Source organism: Stegostoma tigrinum, chromosome 29 (genome assembly GCF_030684315.1).
Source record: "Stegostoma tigrinum isolate sSteTig4 chromosome 29, sSteTig4.hap1, whole genome shotgun sequence".
Lineage (NCBI taxonomy): Eukaryota > Metazoa > Chordata > Chondrichthyes > Orectolobiformes > Stegostomatidae > Stegostoma > Stegostoma tigrinum.
This window is the reverse complement of record NC_081382.1, coordinates 40323174-40343669: the sequence shown is the minus strand read 5'-3', so window position 1 is coordinate 40343669 and position 20496 is coordinate 40323174. Positions and strand designations below refer to the sequence as shown.

The window sequence follows — 20496 nt, the reverse complement described above, 5'->3', positions numbered from 1 at the left end:
GAGAAGGTGTGGGTGGGGAGGTAGGGAGGGGATAGGTCAGTCCAGGGAAGACGGACAGGTCAAGCAGGTGGGATGAGGTTAGTAGGTAGCTGGGGGTGCGGCTTGGGGTGGGAGGAAGGGATGGGTGAGAGGAAGAACTGGTTAGGGAGGCAGAGACAGGTTGGACTGGTTTTGGGATGCAGTGGGTGGGGGGGGAAGAGCTGGGCTGGTTGTGTGGTGCAGTGGGGGGAGGGGATGAACTGGGCTGGTTTAGGGATGCAGTGGGGGAAGGGGAGATTTTGAAACTGGTGAAGTCCACATTGATACCATATGGCTGCAGGGTTCCCAGGCGGAATATGAGTTGCTGTTCCTGCAACCTTCGGGTGGCATCATTGTGGCAGTGCAGGAGGCCCATGATGGACATGTCATCAAGAGAATGGGAGGGGGAGTGGAAATGGTTTGCGACTGGGAGGTGCAGTTGTTTGTTGCGAACTGAGCGGAGGTGTTCTGCAAAGCGGTCCCCAAGCCTCCGCTTGGTTTCCCCAATGTAGAGAAAGCCGCACCGGGTACAGTGGATGCAGTATACCACATTGGCAGATGTGCAGGTGAACCTCTGCTTAATGTGGAATGTCATCTTGGGGCCTGGGATGGGGGTGAGGGAGGAGGTGTGGGGACAAGTGTAGCATTTCCTGCGGTTGCAGGGGAAGGTGCCGGGTGTGGTGGGGTTGGAGGGCAGTGTGGAGCGAACAAGGGAGTCACGGAGAGAGTGGTCTCTCCGGAAAGCAGACAGGGGTGGGGATGGAAAAATGTCTTGGGTGGTGGGGTCGGATTGTAAATGGCGGAAGTGTCGGAGGATAATGCGTTGTATCCGGAGGTTGGTAGGGTGGTGTGTGAGAACGAGGGGGATCCTCTTGGGGCGGTTGTGGCGGGGGCGGGGTGTGAGGGATGTGTCGCGGGAAATGCGGGAGACGCGGTCAAGGGCGATCTCAATCACCGTGGGGGGGGAAGTTGCGGTCCTTAAAGAACTTGGACATCTGGGATGTGCGGGAGTGGAATGTCTTATCGTGGGAGCAGATGCGGCGGAGGCGGAGGAATTGGGAATAGGGGATGGAATTTTTGCAGGAGGGTGGGTGGGAGGAGGTGTATTCTAGGTAGCTGTGGGAGTCGGTGGGCTTGAAATGGACATCAGTTACAAGCTGGTTGCCTGAGATGGAGACTGAGAGGTCCAGGAAGGTGAGGGATGTGCTGGAGATGGCCCAGGTGAACTGAAGGTTGGGGTGGAAGGTGTTGGTGAAGTGGATGAACTGTTCGAGCTCCTCTGGGGAGCAAGAGGCGGCGCAGATACAGTCATCAATGTACCGGAGGAAGAGGTGGGGTTTGGGGCCTGTGTAGGTGCGGAAGATGGACTGTTCCACGTAACCTACAAAGAGGCAGGCATAGCTGGGGCCCATGCGGGTGCCGCAACTTCCCCCCCACGGTGATTGAGAACGCCCTTGACCGCGTCTCCCGCATTTCCCGCGACACATCCCTCACACCCCGCCCCCGCCACAACCGCCCCAAGAGGATCCCCCTCGTTCTCACACACCACCCTACCAACCTCCGGATACAACGCATTATCCTCCGACACTTCCGCCATTTACAATCCGACCCCACCACCCAAGACATTTTTCCATCCCCACCCCTGTCTGCTTTCCGGAGAGACCACTCTCTCCGTGACTCCCTTGTTCGCTCCACACTGCCCTCCAACCCCACCACACCCGGCACCTTCCCCTGCAACCGCAGGAAATGCTACACTTGTCCCCACACCTCCTCCCTCACCCCCATCCCAGGCCCCAAGATGACATTCCACATTAAGCAGAGGTTCACCTGCACATCTGCCAATGTGGTATACTGCATCCACTGTACCCGGTGCGGCTTTCTCTACATTGGGGAAACCAAGCGGAGGCTTGGGGACCGCTTTGCAGAACACCTCCGCTCAGTTCGCAACAAACAACTGCACCTCCCAGTCGCAAACCATTTCCACTCCCCCTCCCATTCTCTTGATGACATGTCCATCATGGGCCTCCTGCACTGCCACAATGATGCCACCCGAAGGTTGCAGGAACAGCAACTCATATTCCGCCTGGGAACCCTGCAGCCATATGGTATCAATGTGGACTTCACCAGTTTCAAAATCTCCCCTTCCCCCACTGCATCCCTAAACCAGCCCAGTTCATCCCCTCCCCCCACTGCACCACACAACCAGCCCAGCTCTTCCCCCCCACCCACTGCATCCCAAAACCAGTCCAACCTGTCTCTGCCTCCCTAACCGGTTCTTCCTCTCACCCATCCCTTCCTCCCACCCCAAGCCGCACCCCCAGCTACCTACTAACCTCATCCCACCTGCTTGACCTGTCCGTCTTCCCTGGACTGACCTATCCCCTCCCTACCTCCCCACCCACACCTTCTCCACCTATCTTCTTTACTCTCCATCTTCGGTCCGCCTCCCCCTCTCTCCCTATTTATTCCAGTTCCCTCTCCCCATCCCCCTCTCTGATGAAGGGTCTAGGCCCGAAACGTCAGCTTTTGTGCTCCTGAGATGCTGCTTGGCCTGCTGTGTTCATCCAGCCTCACATTTTATTATCTTGGAATTCTCCAGCATCTGCAGTTCCCATTATCCCTTTATTGGTATGTTGGCTCAGTGATTAGTACTGCTGCTTCACAATGCCAGGGACCCAGCTTCAACTCCAGCCTCAGGCGACTATGTGGAGTTTGCACGCTCTCCCATGTCTACGTGGGTTTCCACTCCACGCTCCAGTTTCCTCTCAGTGTGAAGATTTGCAGGTTAGGTGGACTGGCTATGCTAAATTGCCCAGGCTAGGTAGATTAGCCATTGGAAATGCAGAGTTACAGGGATAAGGCACAGCATGGATCTGGGTGGGATGTTCTTCAAAAAGGTCAGTGTAGACTCGAGATGATCTACATTATCTTTAAACTTTAGGTAAAATGACCAACTACAAGCAGATCATCACAATTTTGTTTCATAGATCTTACTGAGCATAGATGGGCCACTGTTTTCCACTCTTAAGTTGTCATCATACTTCAAAAGTACTCTTATAAAAAAGGGTTTTTGGAACATCTTTGAGAGTATAATCTTAAACTTTTGGCTGTGCTACACTACTTCAGACAGTGCACCAATCTGCTGCAAGGTCACTAAACTGTTAACCTGCTTCAGTCTTCACAGGTGCTGAGTAACCCCAGCATTTTGCCAGCTTTGAAAAATCACCGTCATCTTAAACGGGCCTTTCATGAGTTCAACTTGTGTCCGTGTTCTGCTCCTACAGTTAAATTAAACCATTTGCAGATTTACCTTTTACCACCTTATTGCTTTACAAATATTTCCTTCCCAGAAAGAAAATTTCAACTTTGACCATCACTCACTTTCAGCTTTGCCCTGTGGGCCTTAACCCACTGATTTTGTGGCCCCTTTTGTCTGGCCTGCTTCTTTTATCTCAAGTGATAATGGGAACTGCAGATGCTGGAGATTCCAAGATAATAAAATGTGAGGCTGGATGAACACAGCAGGCCAAGCAGCATCTCAGGAGCACTCAGTGCTCCTGAGATGCTGCTTGGCCTGCTGTGTTCATCCAGCCTCACATTTTATTATCTTTTATCTCAAGTGTTGTATTTCAAACAGCATACCCCAACAGCACAGCCCAGTGTTTAAAACCAAACTAAGCAGTTCCAGGCTGAAGAATTCAGCGCGTTTTGCTGCACAATGAATCAACACACCGGCATCAAGGCACACCAAAAGTTAAATTGCAAAAGAAAACAACACTGTCACATTCCTGTACAGTCAAATCTGGGGATAAACCAACACAGCACAAAGTAGGGTTAAAAAGCTCACATTGACACAATCTTCTACAACTTACAATTGAGGATACTGTCACAATCATACCCCAATTACAGTCAAAATGGAGGTCAGGTGGCAGCCAGTCATTGCCCCTACACGTTATTTCTCTAGGCAATGTAATTATCAGCAAAAGTTAATTTTCTGGACTTGCACATGCTCAAACAGAAAACAACAATTGTTTGGGAATTCACATACGATTCTGTACACCCAAAAGTTAGGGTCAGGAGGACAGGATGTCAGCAAGAGAGAAGGTCATTAGCGCACAGAGGGGTGGGCAATGTTGGCAACAGTGCACCCGAGGAGAATGACAAGTAATCCAAGCCGGGGAGGTGGGGTGGATTAGGGCTAAAAGTGTGGAGCTGGATGAACACAGCAGGCCAAACAGCATCTTAGGAGCTCAAAAGCTGACATTTCAGGCCTAAACCCTTCATCAGAAAAGGGCGTTGGAGAGAGGATTCTGAAGCAAGTAGGGAGAGAGGAGCGTATAGGTGGAGAGGAGAACGTAGGTGGGGAGGTAGGGAGGGGATAGGCCAGTCTGGGGAGGACAGACAGGTGAGAGGGGCAGGATGAGGTTAGTAGGGCTGTTGGCAGGAGGGGAACCTGCAACAGGACACTGAAGGGTAACAGAACAACCAAGCTTGGGTGCAGAGGACAGGTGGAGGAGAAGAGCACATGATGGAACAGACATCCAGAGCACATTAGGTATACAGTCATTGGAAGCAAGGGAGCATTAGGCACACAGCTGGGGGTCAGGGGCGCTTCAACAGGGCACCCAGACAAGGGGCACAGGCGTCGGGGGTGCTTCAACAGGGCACCCAGACAAGGTGGGGGGGGGGGGGGGGCAGGCAGAAAGAGACACACCATAGGGAGGGAGGTGTGTTTATTTGATTTTACCTGGTTGAGAGCTGGGTGAAATCCCCACCGTCCAGGAGGCGGATTTTGCAGAACAGCACCCCCGTTGACAAAGGGCACGGCGGCCAGCTCCTCCAGGCTGAAGAAGGTCTGGAACTTGAACTTCTTCTTCTTCATGATGAAAGCCATGGGCCCGGCCAGAGTGTGTGTGTGTATGTGTGTGAGAGAGAGTGGGGGGGGGGGGGGGGGGGGGGGTGAAGAGGTGTGTGTGTGAGAGAGAGTGGGGTGGGAGGGGTGAAGAGGTGTGTGTGTGGAGAGTTGGGGGGGGGGGGGCGTGTGTGTGTGAGATGAGATTTCGGGGGGGTGTGTGTGTGATGAGAGTTCGGGGGGGTGTGTGTGATGAGAGTTCGGGGGGGGGTGTGTGATGAGAGTTCGGGGGGGGTGGTGTGTGATGAGAGTTCGGGGGGGGTGTGTGTGTGATGAGAGTTCGGGGGGGGGTGTGTGTGATGAGATTTCGGGGGGGGGTGTGTGATGAGAGTTCGGGGGGGGGTGTGTGTGTGATGAGAGTTCGGGGGGTGTGTGTGTGATGAGATTTTGGGGGGGGTGTGTGTGATGAGATTTCGGGGGGGGTGTGTGTGATGAGATTTCGGGGGGGGGGTGTGTGTGATGAGAGTTCGGGGGTGTGTGTGTGATGAGAGTTCGGGGGGGGGGTGTGTGATGAGATTTCGGGGGGGGTGTGTGTGTGATGAGAGTTCGGGGGGGGGGTGTGTGATGAGATTTCGGGGGGGGTGTGTGATGAGATTTCGGGGGGGGTGTGTGTGATGAGATTTCGGGGGGGGTGTGTGTGATGAGATTTCGGGGGGGGGTGTGTGTGTGATGAGAGTTCGGGGGGGGGTGTGTGTGATGAGATTTCGGGGGGGGGGTGTGTGATGAGAGTTCGGGGGGGGTGTGTGATGAGATTTCGGGGGGGGGGGTGTGTGATGAGAGTTCGGGGGGGGGTGTGTGTGATGAGATTTCGGGGGGGGGGGGTGTGTGATGAGAGTTCGGGGGGGGTGTGTGATGAGATTTCGGGGGGGGGGGGTGTGTGATGAGATTTCGGGGGGGGGGGTGTGTGTGTGATGAGAGTTCGGGGGGTGCGTGTGTGTGATGAGATTTCGGGGGGGGGTGTGTGATGAGAGTTCGGGGGGGGGTGTGTGTGTGATGAGAGTTCGGGGGGGTGTGTGTGTGATGAGATTTTGGGGGGGGTGTGTGTGATGAGATTTCGGGGGGGGGTGTGTGTGATGAGATTTCGGGGGGGGTGTGTGATGAGATTTCGGGGGGGGGGGTGTGTGATGAGATTTCGGGGGGGGTGTGTGTGATGAGAGTTCGGGGGGGGGTGTGTGTGATGAGAGTTCGGGGGGGGGGGTGTGTGTGATGAGATTTCGGGGGGGGGTGTGTGATGAGAGTTCGGGGGGGGGTGTGTGTGATGAGATTTCGGGGGGGGGTGTGTGTGATGAGATTTCGGGGGGTGTGTGTGATGAGAGTTCGGGGGGGGGGTGTGTGTGATGAGATTTCGGGGGGGGGGTGTGTGATGAGAGTTCGGGGGGGGGGTGTGTGTGATGAGATTTCGGGGGGGGGTGTGTGTGATGAGAGTTCGGGGGGGGGGGGGTTGGTGGTGGGAATGAGGGAAGAGACAGAGGCCGGCGCCACTCAGTCAGCCCGGGGCCGCCGACTCGGTGCGGGACTCAGGCCCGAGGACGCAGGCTTCGGCACTCGGGCCGCATCCGTCGCCCCCGGAGCTGGGCATGGGCGCCGTGCGGGGCGGACTGACTCCTCATGGGCCACTCGGCGGCGGCGGTGGGGGGTTTCGGCCTTCCCTCCGGCTTCACAGCCTCCCGGGGCTCGGATCCACACAGGGAGACGGTGAGGGTGGGCTCTCTAACGGCACCCGGCACCCGCCCCCCCCCCGCCGCTCGCTAGCTGACTTTCCGCCCTCTCCTTCTCCTCACAAGCGGCGAGTAAGCAGCACTGCAGCCTGGCTCCGGCTCCGGCACCGGCTCCCCGCCCAGGGGGAGGGGAGGGGAGGGGACGGAAGGAGGGCCCCACCTCCACCTCCTCCTGTCAGCGGCGGACTCCCCGCCAACCCGCCCACAGCTCACAACGCGCAAACCGCGACGCCGATTGGCCGGACCGCCTCGCCGGCCGTGTCACCTATTGGCCCGTCCGTCACAACAATCGACGAACCACGATGCTGATTGGCCCGCCGCGCGGCCGCCCTGGGATGAGTCAGATCTTTCCATTGGTCCGTGCCGACGCTTCTTGTTCAAATACTTCTAGTCGATTGGTGAATTAACCGTCCGTTCCTGATAGGACGTCGCCGAACGTTTTGACACATATGATTGGCTGACGTTGGACTTAAACCTGATTGGTCATCTGAAGGTTGTTGCGGATTGGCTTATTTTTGGTTTCCTTGTATTTACAGTAACTAGTTACTGTTGGTTACTTATTGGAAGAGGATTGATGTTCCATTGGCCTCCGGTTTATTATGTATTTAGCATTTCTAATATCTCACCGCGAATGTAAACTGATCAAGTTCACTGACCTGTTGGGGAGGAGGCCATTCAACCCACTATATCTGTGTTCGCCCTCGAAAAGACCTTGCAATCTACTGCACACCTCCATATATTCACAGAAACGTTGCCTTGCATGAGGCTCGTTGTGTCTACACTAAAGCTTCAAACGTTGACTGCTGGTTAGCAATGCAGAATGACGCCAACAGCGTGGTTCAAGTGAACCAGTATGTGTCACTTGTCCTTTGTGGAAAAAAGTTGTAAAGAAAATCACCTTTGACCACAAGTCCATCAGGAAGTGGTCAACGCAGTGACATCGAAACCCTGCAAGCAAAGGAGATTGTGAACCCTGTCCCATGGCGCTGTCAAAATAGAGTCATGGAGACATACCACGATGAAACAGACCCTTCAGGCCAACTCATCCGCATCCACCAGACATCCCAATCTGACCCAGTTCCATTTGCCAGAATTTGGCTCTTATCCCTTTAACCCTTCCTATTCATATACCCATCCAGATACCTTTTAAATGTTGTAATTGTGCCTGTACCTGCAAATCGTTCCATACATGCACCACTCTCTGTGTGAAAAAGTTATCCCTCAAGTCCTTTTTAAACCTTGACCCCCTCACCTTAAACATATATCCTCTAGTTTTTGACTCCCTTACCGAGGAAAAAGGCATTGGCTATTCACCCTTTCCACGCCCCTCATAATTTTATAAACTTCTATAAGGTCTCAGCCTCCGACATTCCAGAGGAAAAAGACTCCAGCTTATTGAGACTCTCCCCATAACTCAGACCCTCCAGTGTGAGCAACATCCTTTTAAATATTTTCCGGTCCGTCTTAAGTTCGACAACATCCTTCCCATATGAGTGCAACTAGAACTCTGCAGTATTCTAAAAGTGGCCTCACCAATATCCTGTAAAGCTGCAACATGACATCAAACTCCTATACTCAATGTTCTGACCAACAAAGGCAGCATGGCACACACGTTCTTCACCATCCTGTCTACTTGCAAATTCACGTTTAAGGGTATCATTTAGCAGAATGCCTCATCGCCAGAACTTTCTACCAAGCTCCAAGATGTTGCTTGGCTAGTGGTGTGGACACGGCCAGTCAGATCGTAGAATCATAGAATAGATTACAGAATCTCTACAGTGTGGAACAAGTCCAACAAGTCCACACCGACCCTCACAGCATCCCTCTCAGACCCATCCCCACCCCCATTGCCCTACAATCCACCTAATGTCCACATCCCTGAACACTATGGGCAATTTAGCATGGCCAATCCACCTAGACTGCACATCTTTAGATTGTGGGAGGACACCCGTGCACCCGGAGGAAACTCACGCAGACACGGGGAGAATGTGCAAACTCCACACAGACAGTCACCTGAGGGTGGGATCGAACGCGGCTCCCTAGTGCTGTGAGGCAGCAGTGCTAACCACTGAGGCACCGTGCTGCCCGTTAACGTAAGATGCAGAACTAAACATCATGCACCTGTAGCAAATAGCAGAGGATGGTTTCCTTCATGCACGCCTGGTCTCTGCGCATCACTGCATGCTGCCCTCAAAGCAGCTGTGCTGGTGAAAACACTGTCATACATGTCGTTCTGGAATGGGCCTTTGCAAAGGAAGTTAGGAGAGATTTCCAGTGGTTTTTGTCGAGGTTTGTCCTGAACAGTTTCATGACGCAGGACTCTGTGTTCTTCAGTCTGTTCCCCAGGACACACACCGGGATAAAAATTCACTGCACCTGGCAGACAGTCAGCTCGGTGAAGGTTAAAATAGTATCAGAGATAATGGGAACTGCAGATGCTGGAGAATTCCAAGATAATAAAATGTGAGGCTGGATGAACACAGCAGGACAAGCAGCATCTCAGGAGCACAAAAGCTGACGTTTCGGGCCTAGACCCTTCATCAGAGAGGGGGATGGGGAGAGGGAACTGGAATAAATAGGGAGAGAGGGGGAGGCGGACCGAAGATGGAGAGTAAAGAAGATAGGTGGAGAGAGTGTAGGTGGGGAGGTAGGAAGGGGATAGGTCAGTCCAGGGAAGACGGACAGGTCAAGGAGGTGGGATGAGGTTAGTAGGTAGCTGGGGGTGCGGCTTGGGGTGGGAGGAAGGGATGGGTGAGAGGAAGAACAGGTTAGGGAGGCAGAGACAGGTTGGTCTGGTTTTGGAATGCAGTGGGTGGGGGGGAAGAGCTGGGCTGGTTGTGTGGTGCAGTGGGGGGAGGGGACGAACTGGGCTGGTTTAGGGATGCAGTAGGGGAAGGGGAGATTTTGAAACTGGTGAAGTCCACATTGATACCATACGGCTGCAGGGTTCCCAGGCGGAATATGAGTTGCTGTTCCTGCAACCTTCGGGTGGCATCATTGTGGCAGTGCAGGAGGCCCATGATGGACATGTCATCTAGAGAATGGGAGGGGGAGTGGAAATGGTTTGCGACTGGGAGGTGCAGTTGTTTGTTGCGAACTGAGCGGAGGTGTTCTGCAAAGCGGTCCCCAAGCTTCTGCTTGGTTTCCCCAATGTAGAGGAAGCCGCACCGGGTACAGTGGATGCAGTATACCACATTGGCAGATGTGCAGGTGAACCTCTGCTTAATGTGGAATGTCATCTTGGGGCCTGGGATGGGGGTGAGGGAGGAGGTGTGGGGACAGGTGTAGCATTTCCTGCGGTTGCAGGGGAAGGTGCCGGGTGTGGTGGGGTTGGAGGGCAGTGTGGAGCGAACAAGGGAGTCACGGAGAGAGTGGTCTCTCCGGAAAGCTGACAGGGGAGGGGATGGAAAAATGTCTTGGGTGGTGGGGTCGGATTGTAAATGGCGGAAGTGTCGGAGGATAATGCGTTGTATCCGGAGGTTAACGCCCTTGACCGCGTCTCCCGTATTTCCCGCAACACATCCCTCACACCCCGCCCCCGCCACAACCGCCCCAAGAGGATCCCCCTCGTTCTCGCACACCACCCTACCAACCTCCGGATACAACGCATTATCCTCCGACACTTCCGCCATTTACAATCCGACCCCACCACCCAAGACATTTTTCCATCCCCTCCCCTGTCAGCTTTCCGGAGAGACCACTCTCTCCGTGACTCCCTTGTTCGCTCCACACTGCCCTCCAACCCCACCACACTCGGCACCTTCCCCTGCAACCGCAGGAAATGCTACACCTGTCCCCACACCTCCTCCCTCACCCCCATCCCAGGCCCCAAGATGACATTCCACATTAAGCAGAGGTTCACCTGCACATCTGCCAATGTGGTATACTGCATCCACTGTACCCGGTGCGGCTTCCTCTACATTGGGGAAACCAAGCGGAGGCTTGGGGACCGCTTTGCAGAACACCTCCGCTCAGTTCGCAACAAACAACTGCACCTCCCAGTCACAAACCATTTCCACTCCCCCTCCCATTCTCTAGATGACATGTCCATCATGGGCCTCCTGCACTGCCACAATGATGCCACCCGAAGGTTGCAGGAACAGCAACTCATATTCCGCCTGGGAACCCTGCAGCCATATGGTATCAATGTGGACTTCACCAGTTTCAAAATCTCCCCTTCCCCTACTGCATCCCTAAACCAGCCCAGTTCGTCCCTTCCCCCCACTGCACCACACAACCAGCCCAGCTCTTCCCCCCCACCCACTGCATCCCAAAACCAGTCCAACCTGTCTCTGCCTCCCTAACCGGTTCTTCCTCTCACCCATCCCTTCCTCCCACCCCAAGCCGCACCCCCAGCTACCTACTAACCTCATCCCACCTCCTTGACCTGTCTGTCTTCCCTGGGCCGACCTATCCCCTCCCTACCTCCCCACCTACACCCTCTCCACCTATCTTCTTTACTCTCCATCTTCGGTCCGCCTCCCCCTCTCTCCCTATTTATTCCAGTTCCCTCTCCCCATCCCCCTCTCTGATGAAGGGTCTAGGCCCGAAACGTCAGCTTTTGTGCTCCTGAGATGCTGCTTGGCCTGCTGTGTTCATCCAGCCTCACATTTTATTAGCTTGGTGAAGGTTGTTCTTTGGTCTGCCCAGTCCAAGGAGTTGACCTTGACTGAGTGTTGCAGACTGGCACACTCCGAGGTCCATGACAAAGTGCTGAGGGATGCGCTAGAGCAAGAGGCAGTTGCAACCAAGGCGGAGTGGGGAAAGACCACCATCTAAAATCCTTCTGCTGAAGTATAATGAGGGTCTGTTCAGTTATTTGACCCTCTCATTGCCTCAATGTATATAGATACTCTCCTGCATGAGTAAGAAATGCCTTTGGTTTTTGCAACTGTAGGGAATGTCAAATTCCACTGTTTGTTTATTCTTGATATGCAAAGACTGTACAGAACTGCTTTAGTGCCTGTGAATGTAGATAAAGATTTTTTTGTGAATAAAGTATATTTTTACATTTTAGAAAAACCCAGTGCGGTTTCAATTGCTGCAGCTGTGGAGAGGCAGCACGAATGACTCTCCTTCTTCACCTCTCCCCTTGTCCTAGGCGTGGCGCCCAGTTGTCTCTTTCTAATGAGACAGCAGCCCCATGGACTGGTAGGACTACGGGGACTTTTACTGTTTTTATTATCCACTTTCTCACCAAACTCCGGTACACCATTTCTATCCGAACCATCATTCAATGCCCTTTTTAAATGCCTCAAATTGAACCTGCCTCCACCACATTTCCAGGCAGCGTATTTCCTGCCCCAACTACTCACTGAGTTAAAAAGCTTTTCCTCACTTCACCTTTGCTGCTTTTTCATTTTAAATCAACACCCTCTTGTTCTTGTGAAAGTGAAAATGGGAACTGCAGGTGCTGGAGAATCCAAGATAACAAAGTGTGGAGCTGGATGAACACAGCAGGCCCGAAACGTCAGCTTTTGTGCTCCTGAGATGCTGCTTGGCCTGCTGTGTTCATCCAGCTCCACACTTTGTTACCCTCTTGTTCTTGTTCCTTTTACAAATGGCAATAGTTTCTCCCTATCTACTTTATGTAGCCCGCTCATGATTTTAAAATCCTCTGTCAAATCTCCTCTCATGCTTTTTCTTTCCAATGAGAACAGTTTCAACTTCTTATTCTCATAACAGAAGTTCCTAATTCCTGAAACCATTTGTAAACCTGCTTCTGCGTGCTCTTCAATGCATTCCGATAACACGGCACTGACAGCTATGTACAATACTCCTACTGGGGCCTAACAAGCATCTTTATACAAATTCTTTGCTCTTATACTCTATTACTTCTCCTGATATCCTGGTTGGAATTAATTTGTAAAGAGATGAACCCAAGGACTTCCCCATTCTGAGCAGCTAATACTAACACACAGAATAGGTGCAGGAGTCAGACATTTGTCACTCGACACAAAACGTAAACTCTGATTTCTCTCCACAGATGCTGCCAAACCCACTGAGCTTTTCCAGCAATTTCTGTTTTTGTTGTTTTTAATAGATAGAAATTTCATGACAGCATGGACATGAAGGGCAGAAGGGCCTTTACCTGTGCTATGAAAACTCTATGACTCTAAATACCTGTTTCCATCACGTTTTGAGGAACAGAATTCCAAACACTTACGATTTTATTTTTTTTATGGTTGACCCCCTTTTTTTAAATCATGACCCCTCATTCAGAATTGTCACAGCACAGAAGAAAACTATATGTCTGTTATGGTTATAAAGGCCAGTTCATGAATTGAAGTTCCTCCCGTACAGCTGGTTCAGATGATCAGTTTGGCTTGAAGTAAAGTTATTTTTCTTTCCATTCTGAAAGGGCGAGCTCTCTTTAACACAAAGCATTTAAATCTAAATTGGGTTCAGGAGCAGAGGGATCTTGAGGTATAAATATACAAATCATTGAAGGTGGAAAACTGGTTTGAGACATCAGTTAAAAGAAGAGGTAAATGGAATCATGGGCTTTATAAGTAGTGGCACAGGGTATGAAGGCAAGGAAGTTATGATAATAACAGGAATGTATGTTCCCAATGCATTCAAGATTACCTCTTGGAACATCTGCACAATGTGCAAATGGCTTCCATGATGCTGTGCTTGCTTCAGTCTGGCTTCTCCTTCAAACTTCTGTGGAGTTCTATGCTCCAGGTCAATCTGTTTCTGTTTCTCCGCCTACAGATGCTGCCAGACCTGCTGAGTTCTCCAGAACTTTCTGTTTTTGTTTCAGATTCCAGATTCCGCAGTTAGACCGTAAGAAATAGGAACAGGAGGAGGCCATTCGGCTGATCGAGCCTGCTCTGCCAGTCAATAGGATCCGACATTGCTCACATCCACTTTCCTGTCCTTTCCCATAATCATTGATTCCCCAACTGATCAAGGATCTATCTGCCTCAGCCTTAAATTATACACAAGGACTCTGCCCTCACAGCTCTCAGGGGAAGGAGTTCCAACGATTCACAACCCTCTGAGGGAAGAACTTTTTCCTCATCTCAGTCTTAAATTGCCCCCTTTATTCTGAGACTGTGCCCCCTGGTCCTCAGCTACACCATGAGGGAAACATCTTCTCAGCGTTTGCTTTATTTTAGTGAATGTATCTGTGTTGGTTTCATTTGGTTTAGATGCAGTCCTTTACAGATGCACAAACTGGCTTATGCGTCATTGCATTATCACTTAAATGTGAAACACAAACGCATGTCACTGGTGAAACTCAGCAAATCTGGCAGCATCTGTGGAGAGAGAAACAGAGTTAATGTTTGCTGCCAGACCTGCTGGGTTTCTCCAGGAATTTCTGTTTGTGTGTCAGATCTTCGGCATCCATAAATCTTTGCCTTATTCTAATTAGATGTGTCTGACACAGAGATATCCCTGTTTTCTTTCACGATTCCCTTGTCCCACCTTAAACTGAGTGATAAGTGTTGGATATGTGTTATTTCTGGCAAGGTCCTGTTTTAATGGTCCCCATTGTAACTATAAAGCTCCTGAAGAAGAACTGAATGGTGTTTTTAGACACATAATGGCATTGGGTAGAAAATTGTTAACAGTCAACTTGAAGACTGATGTCTGGGATTCTGCCTAATTAATATCTGGATGGATCTGAACAAAGGGGTCAATACAGTTCTCATTGGTGTGATTTTGTGCATTTCAGCATGGTGTTCCACACAGCTATGGCACTGCTCACAAACAGGCCAATAATCACAACAGCAGGTGAGTGGTGCGGTAGCTCAGTGATTAGCACAGCTGTCTTACAGTGCCAGGGACCTGAGTTTGCTTCCACCTTCAGGTGACTGTCTGCGAAGGAGTTTGTGTGCTCCCCCATGTCTGTGTGGTTTTCCTCCCACAGTCCAAAGCCATGCAGGTTAGGTGGATTGGCCATGTAAAATTACCCCAAAGATGTGCAGGCTGGGTGGTTTAACAATGGTCAAGTGCTGGGTTAAGGGGCTTGGAGTGGGTCCGGGTGGCATGCTCTTCGAACAGTCAGTGTGGACTTGATGCCTGAATGGCCCGCTTCCACGCTGTAGGGATTCTATATTTCAAAGCACCAGAGAAACTCTGCAGGTCTGGCAGCATCTGTGAGGAGAGGCACAGTCAACGTTTTGAGTTAAATATGAGATCACCCATTCTGTACTTTGTCTCCCCGGTCTCCAAGGGTGTCCATTGATGTTCCAGTAATGGTTTAGTTACCAATCAAGCAGATGGACAGAATCAGTTTAGCTCCCAGTGCACTCCACATTTAGAGCCGATATGTAACAGACTGAGTTAAACTGAGAAGCAGAGGTGGGGTGAGAGCAGGGAGTTGGACAGATACAGTTGAGGCTGTGGTCAACCACAGTGCAGAGGAGTTCACAATCAAGCAAAAGGGACGATACTTCAGAAGCACAGGTATAGAAGACAGTGTGGTCATAACAAAGACCAGGGAGAAACCATGTGAACAGAGCATAATCCTTACAATTGGTGGATTCAGACGTTGTATTATCAAGGTAGCTATGAGAGTCAGAGACCTTCTTGCAGAAATAAAAACACAAAACAAAATGGGGTTAGCCGTTAAAAACAGAAATAAGTTTAGATTTTCTCGTAAAGGGTCATAAGTCTTTGCAATTCTGTCCCTCACAGAAGCCAACCACTTACAGCCATAAACGTTTATAGTATGGGGAAAGGCACTTTGGCCCATCATGTCCATGCTGGTCATCAAACATCTATCGGCCGTGGAAGGAACATCCACCCACTGCAGAAACTCAGCATGTGTGAAAAGAGAAATAGAGATAGTCTTTCAAGTCCAGTGTATCTCTTGATTGGATCTTAGCTTATGGTATCTACTGATTGATGTTCTCTAGTCCCCAGAGAAATCAAGGAAGAGATGGGAAGAATTTATGTGGGCATGGGAGGGGTGGAAATTGTAAGCAACATTAATGACATTTTCTCATTTGGAGTGAGAGCTGAACACAGGATCAATACAGTCACCAATATATCAGAAAAAGGGATGAAGGAGGAAAGCTGACAGGGCTGGAATAAAGAGCATTCTACATAACCTGAATCAGACATATCGCAGGAACCAATGCAGATAGAGGACATTTGGTCCCTCAGCATTTATTTGGAAAGGCCACGTCTGATTGGGGACAGTCAACATGACTTTGTACGTGGGAATTCATGTCTTGCTAACTTGATTGAGTTTTTTGAAGAAGTAACAAAGAGGATTGATGAAGGCAGAGCAAGTGGATGTGATCTACATGGACTTCAGTAAAGTGTTCAACAAGGTTCTGCATGGTAGACTGGTCAGCAAGGTTAGATCCCATGGTGTACAGGGAGAACTAACCATTTGGATAGAGAACTGGCTCGAAGGTAGGAGACAGAGGGTGGTGAGGAATTGCTCCTCAGACTAGAGGCCTGTGACCAGTGGTGTGCCACAAGGATCGGGTCTACAGCTTTTCATCATTTATTTAGATGATTTGGATGTGAATATAGGAGCATTGGTTAGTAAATATGCAGATGAAGCCAAAATTGGAGTGCACAGTGAAGAAGTACAACAGAATATTGATCAGATGGACTAATGGGCTGAGGAGTGGCAGATGGAGTTTAACTTAGATAACTGTGAGGTGCTGCATTTTGGAAAGGCAAATCAGGGCAGGATTTATACACTTAATGGTAAAGTCCTAGGGAGTGTTACTGAACAAAGAGACCTTGGAGTGCGGGTTCATAGTTCCTGCATATTGGAGCTGCAGATAGATAGGATTGCAAAGAAGGCATTTGGTACGCTTGCCTTTATTGTTCAGTGCATTGAGTATAGGAGTTGGGAGGCCATGTTTTGGTTGTACAAGACATTGGTGAGGCAACTTTCTTAATACTGTGTTCAATTGTCATCTCCCTGCTATAGGATGAATGTTGTAAAACTAGAAAGTGTGCAGATAAGATTTGCCAGGGTTAGAGGGATCCAGCTTTAAGGAGAGGCTGCATAGGCTGGGGCTATTTTCCCTGGAGCATCACAGGCTGAGAGATGATCTTATAAAAGTTTGCAAAATTATGAGGGGCATGGACAGGATGAATAGACAAGGCCTTTGCCCCAGGGTGGGGGAAGTCCAAAACTAGAGGGGCATAGGTTTAAGGTGAGAGGGGAAAGATTTAAAAGGAACCTAAGGGACAACTTTTTCACGCAGAGGGTGGTGCGTGGATGGAATGAGCTGCCAGAGGAAGTGGTGGGGGCTGGTACAATTACAGCATTTAAAAGGTCTAGGCCTGAAAAGTCAGTTTTCCTGCTACTCTGATGTTGCTTGGCCTGTTGTGTTCATCCAGCTCTACACCTTGTTATCTCTTATAAAAGGTATCTGGATGAGTTTAGAGAGATGTGGGCCAAACACTGGCAAATGGACTAGATTAATTCAGGATGCCCGTCTGGCATGGACTGTTTCCCATGCTGTACATCTCTATAACTCTAAATCTACACTAACCCTCCAAAGAACATCCCACCTAGACCCACCCTATCCCCATAACCCCACATTAACCAAGGCTAATCTACCCAGCCTGCACATCCCAGGCAATCTTAGCATGGCCTACCCTGCACATCTTTGGACAATGGGAGGAAAGCCACGCAGACACAGGGAGAACGTGCAAGCCTGGAACTGAACACAGATCCCTGGTGATGTGAGGTAGCTGTGCTAACCACTGAGCCACCGTCACCACCGGCAGGCTCGCCTTTTATTCAGAGGAAGTGAGTGGAGTTGAAGGGAGCTATTGTTCAGAATAAGAAGGAGTTCACTCAGGTAGAGGGAGGTGCCGGCTGATGGGCCCCTGTTGAAGGAAGAATCGGAAGGCATGTTCCAACTCCCCTGGGTAATGGGTGGGGTGGGTGGAGGTGGAGAGGTTCTTATACTTTTTGGGGCGTATTTCTATCACACTCCTGAGGAGTGACGTTCAGAGAATCCAAGTGGCTGCACAGAGAGCACAATGCAACAGCACTGTGAGCCGAAAGCAACAGTGATCTCATCCAATTAAATCAGCTCAGTGATGGCACCCAATGAGTCACCAAATTCCACAGTATCCCTACAGGGTTGGCCCCTTACCATTTCAAAACAGTGACTAAATCATTGGTACTTTGCCAAATAACTGCTCTAAATGCCAAGATTAGATGATAGGTTTTTAATTTATGGATTGGAGGAAGTATATGAGTTCATCAGGCCTTGGGATTGTATAACTTGTCTGTGTTTGCTTCATGTTTTGGACTGAGTGACAAATCAGCGTCGGCCATTCTCGCCCTTAGGCAGATGACATTGTGTTTTGGAAATTGTTGGCCACCACAGATGTTGGGTTTTCATTGGCTCAGTGAGCCTATTGTCTTCTGCGTTGTAGATGTCAATGACCAGGCTGTCACTTGTTGCCCATCTCTAACTGCCCTTGTACTGAGCCATTTGATAGCCATTCAAGAGGGTTGCTAAGATTCAGACACATGGCAGGGACTCTGGAATCACACGTAGGGGAGACGGTGGCAGATTTCTTCCCTAGAGGGGCATTGCTGAGCTGGATGGATTTTACAACCCAAAAAAGTTGGAAGGGTCCCGACCCGAAACATCAGCTTTCCTGCCCCTCTGATGCTGCCTGGCCTGCTGTGTTCATCCAGCTCCTCACTGTGTGATCTCTGACTCCAGCATCTGCAGTTCTTACTATCTCTGAGTGGCTGCTAGGGTTAACTTTATGTTCTAGATTGTGTATTTGGTCAGTTGTATTTAAATTCTATCAGAGGCCACTGTGGGATTTGAATCCGTATTCTCGGGACATTAGTCTGAGTCTCTGAATTACATAGCACATTGACATTATCACTATGCTGCCAGTTCCCTACATGCAGTAGCAGCTTTCATTGCATGGTGACTGGGATCAGGACCCTGAGCTTACTTTATCTCCTTCAGTCTAGGCAGAAATGAATATCTTACAATCCAGCAAAAGTACCTGAGAATGTCCTACTGTTATTTCTCATCCCCTCACTCTGCAGTGGGACAGTTAAAGCCCATTTATATCACTCCATAAATGACCAGGCTTCTGCATGTCAGAGGGTAATGCCCTTCCTTCTAAAGGTCTACACTAAAGGTTGTAGCCAGCCTCAGAACTTCTCAACAGAATCTTAAGTAATCCAGGCCAGTACAGCCCATGCCAATATTGAGGCAATGTTTCTGCTTTGTTATGACAACATAGGTGTAGGATCAAATGCAGGCCATTCAGCCCATTGAGTCTTCCCTGCCATTCAATGAGATCATGGCTGATCTGCTCATCACCAACTCCACTCTCCTGCCTTTTCCCCATAACGCTTGATTCCCCTTACTGATTAAAAATCTGTCTATTTCAGTCTTGAATATACATAATGACCTGGCCTCACCAGCCCTGTGCAGTAAAGAATTCCATGGATGCACTACCCTCTGAGAGAGGAAATTGCTCATCATCTCTGCCTTAAACAGGTGATCCCTTACTCTGAGGGGATTCATTCTGGTCCTAGTCTCTTCCACAAGGGGAAACAATCTCTCCACATCGGCCATGTCAAGTCCTCTAAGAGTCACATATGCTCAATAAGGTCACCTCTCATGTTCTAAACTCTAATGAGTACAGGTCCAGGCTACTGCAACCAACGTCTCCTCACAAGAGAGTTCCCTCCATATCTGTACTTCGCTATCTGTTTTATGGATGGTGCTGGCTAACCAGGGAGGCGATGGCCCAGTAGCATTAGCAGTGAGCTGCAAATCCAGAGACCCAAATAATATTTGGGAATTCAAGTTTGAGTCCTACCACGACTGATGGTGGGGTTTGAATTCAATAAAAAATAGTCTGGAATTAAGTGTCTAATGATGACCATGAATCCAGTGTTGATTGTTGGAAAAAAAAACACCCATCTTGTTCATTAATGTCCTTTAGGGAGGGTGACTACCGGATGGGAATTTGAACACAACACAGATTAGAATCATAGAATCCCTACAGTGTGGAAGCAGGCCCTTCGGCCCAACAAGTCCACACTGATACAAAGAGAATCCCACCCAGATCTATCCCCCTAATTCACACATCCCTGGACACTATGGGGCAATTTCCCACAGCCAATCCACCCAAGCCTGCACATCTTTGGACTGTGGGAGGAAACCAGAGCACCCAGAGGAAACCCACACAGACACAGGGGAGAAAACTCAGCACGGTCAGTCGCCGGAGGCTGGAATCAAACCCAGGTCTGCTGTGAGGCAGCGATCCTAACCACTGACCCATTGTGCCACCCCAGTACAGCCCAGTACAGGCCCTTCAACCCACGATGTTGTGCCAACCTATTATTCTACTAAGATCAAACTATCCCACATACCCTACATTTTACTATCCTCCATGTGCCTTTCCAAGAGTTGCTTAAATGTCCCTAAAGTGTCTGGCTCCTCTACCACTGCAGGCAGCGCATTCCAGGCACCCACCACTCTCTGTGTGAAGAACCTACCTCTGACATCTCGCTCATACCTTCCTCCAATCACCAACAAATGTCTGGGATTAAAATGGTCTAACGAAGAACACCACTGATTATTGTAACAACACACCAGGTTCACCCTTTAGGATCGAGGGAGAAAGTGACAGCGGGAAGTCAACTGCCATCCTACATGTGACTCCAGGCCCACAGCAATGTGGTTGACTCCTAACTGTCCCCTGAGTAGTAAGGGATGGGCAATAAATAGCCATGAATGAACTTTTAAAGTGCCAGACATGTTCTGCGGGGATTATCGTCCTGATAATGAAAACTTTTTAAGTGGAAGTAATCCAAGGATGAGTCAGAGATTGCAGGGACAGCTTCCGCTACACGATTGTCCTGGT

General features: G+C 50.0%; 1 protein-coding gene across 1 annotated transcript in view; it reads right to left on the bottom strand.

Moving 5' to 3' along the window:
- LOC125465416 (early estrogen-induced gene 1 protein-like) overlaps positions 1–4950 on the bottom strand; it is a 100789-nt gene extending 95839 nt beyond the window's left edge. Inside the window, 2 exon segments of the mRNA XM_059638392.1 lie at positions 4766–4827; positions 4829–4950. Of these exon segments, the coding sequence (XP_059494375.1) occupies positions 4766–4827; positions 4829–4912 (146 nt within the window). The 5' untranslated portion in view covers positions 4913–4950.
- Positions 4951–20496: the final 15546 nt, after the last annotated feature.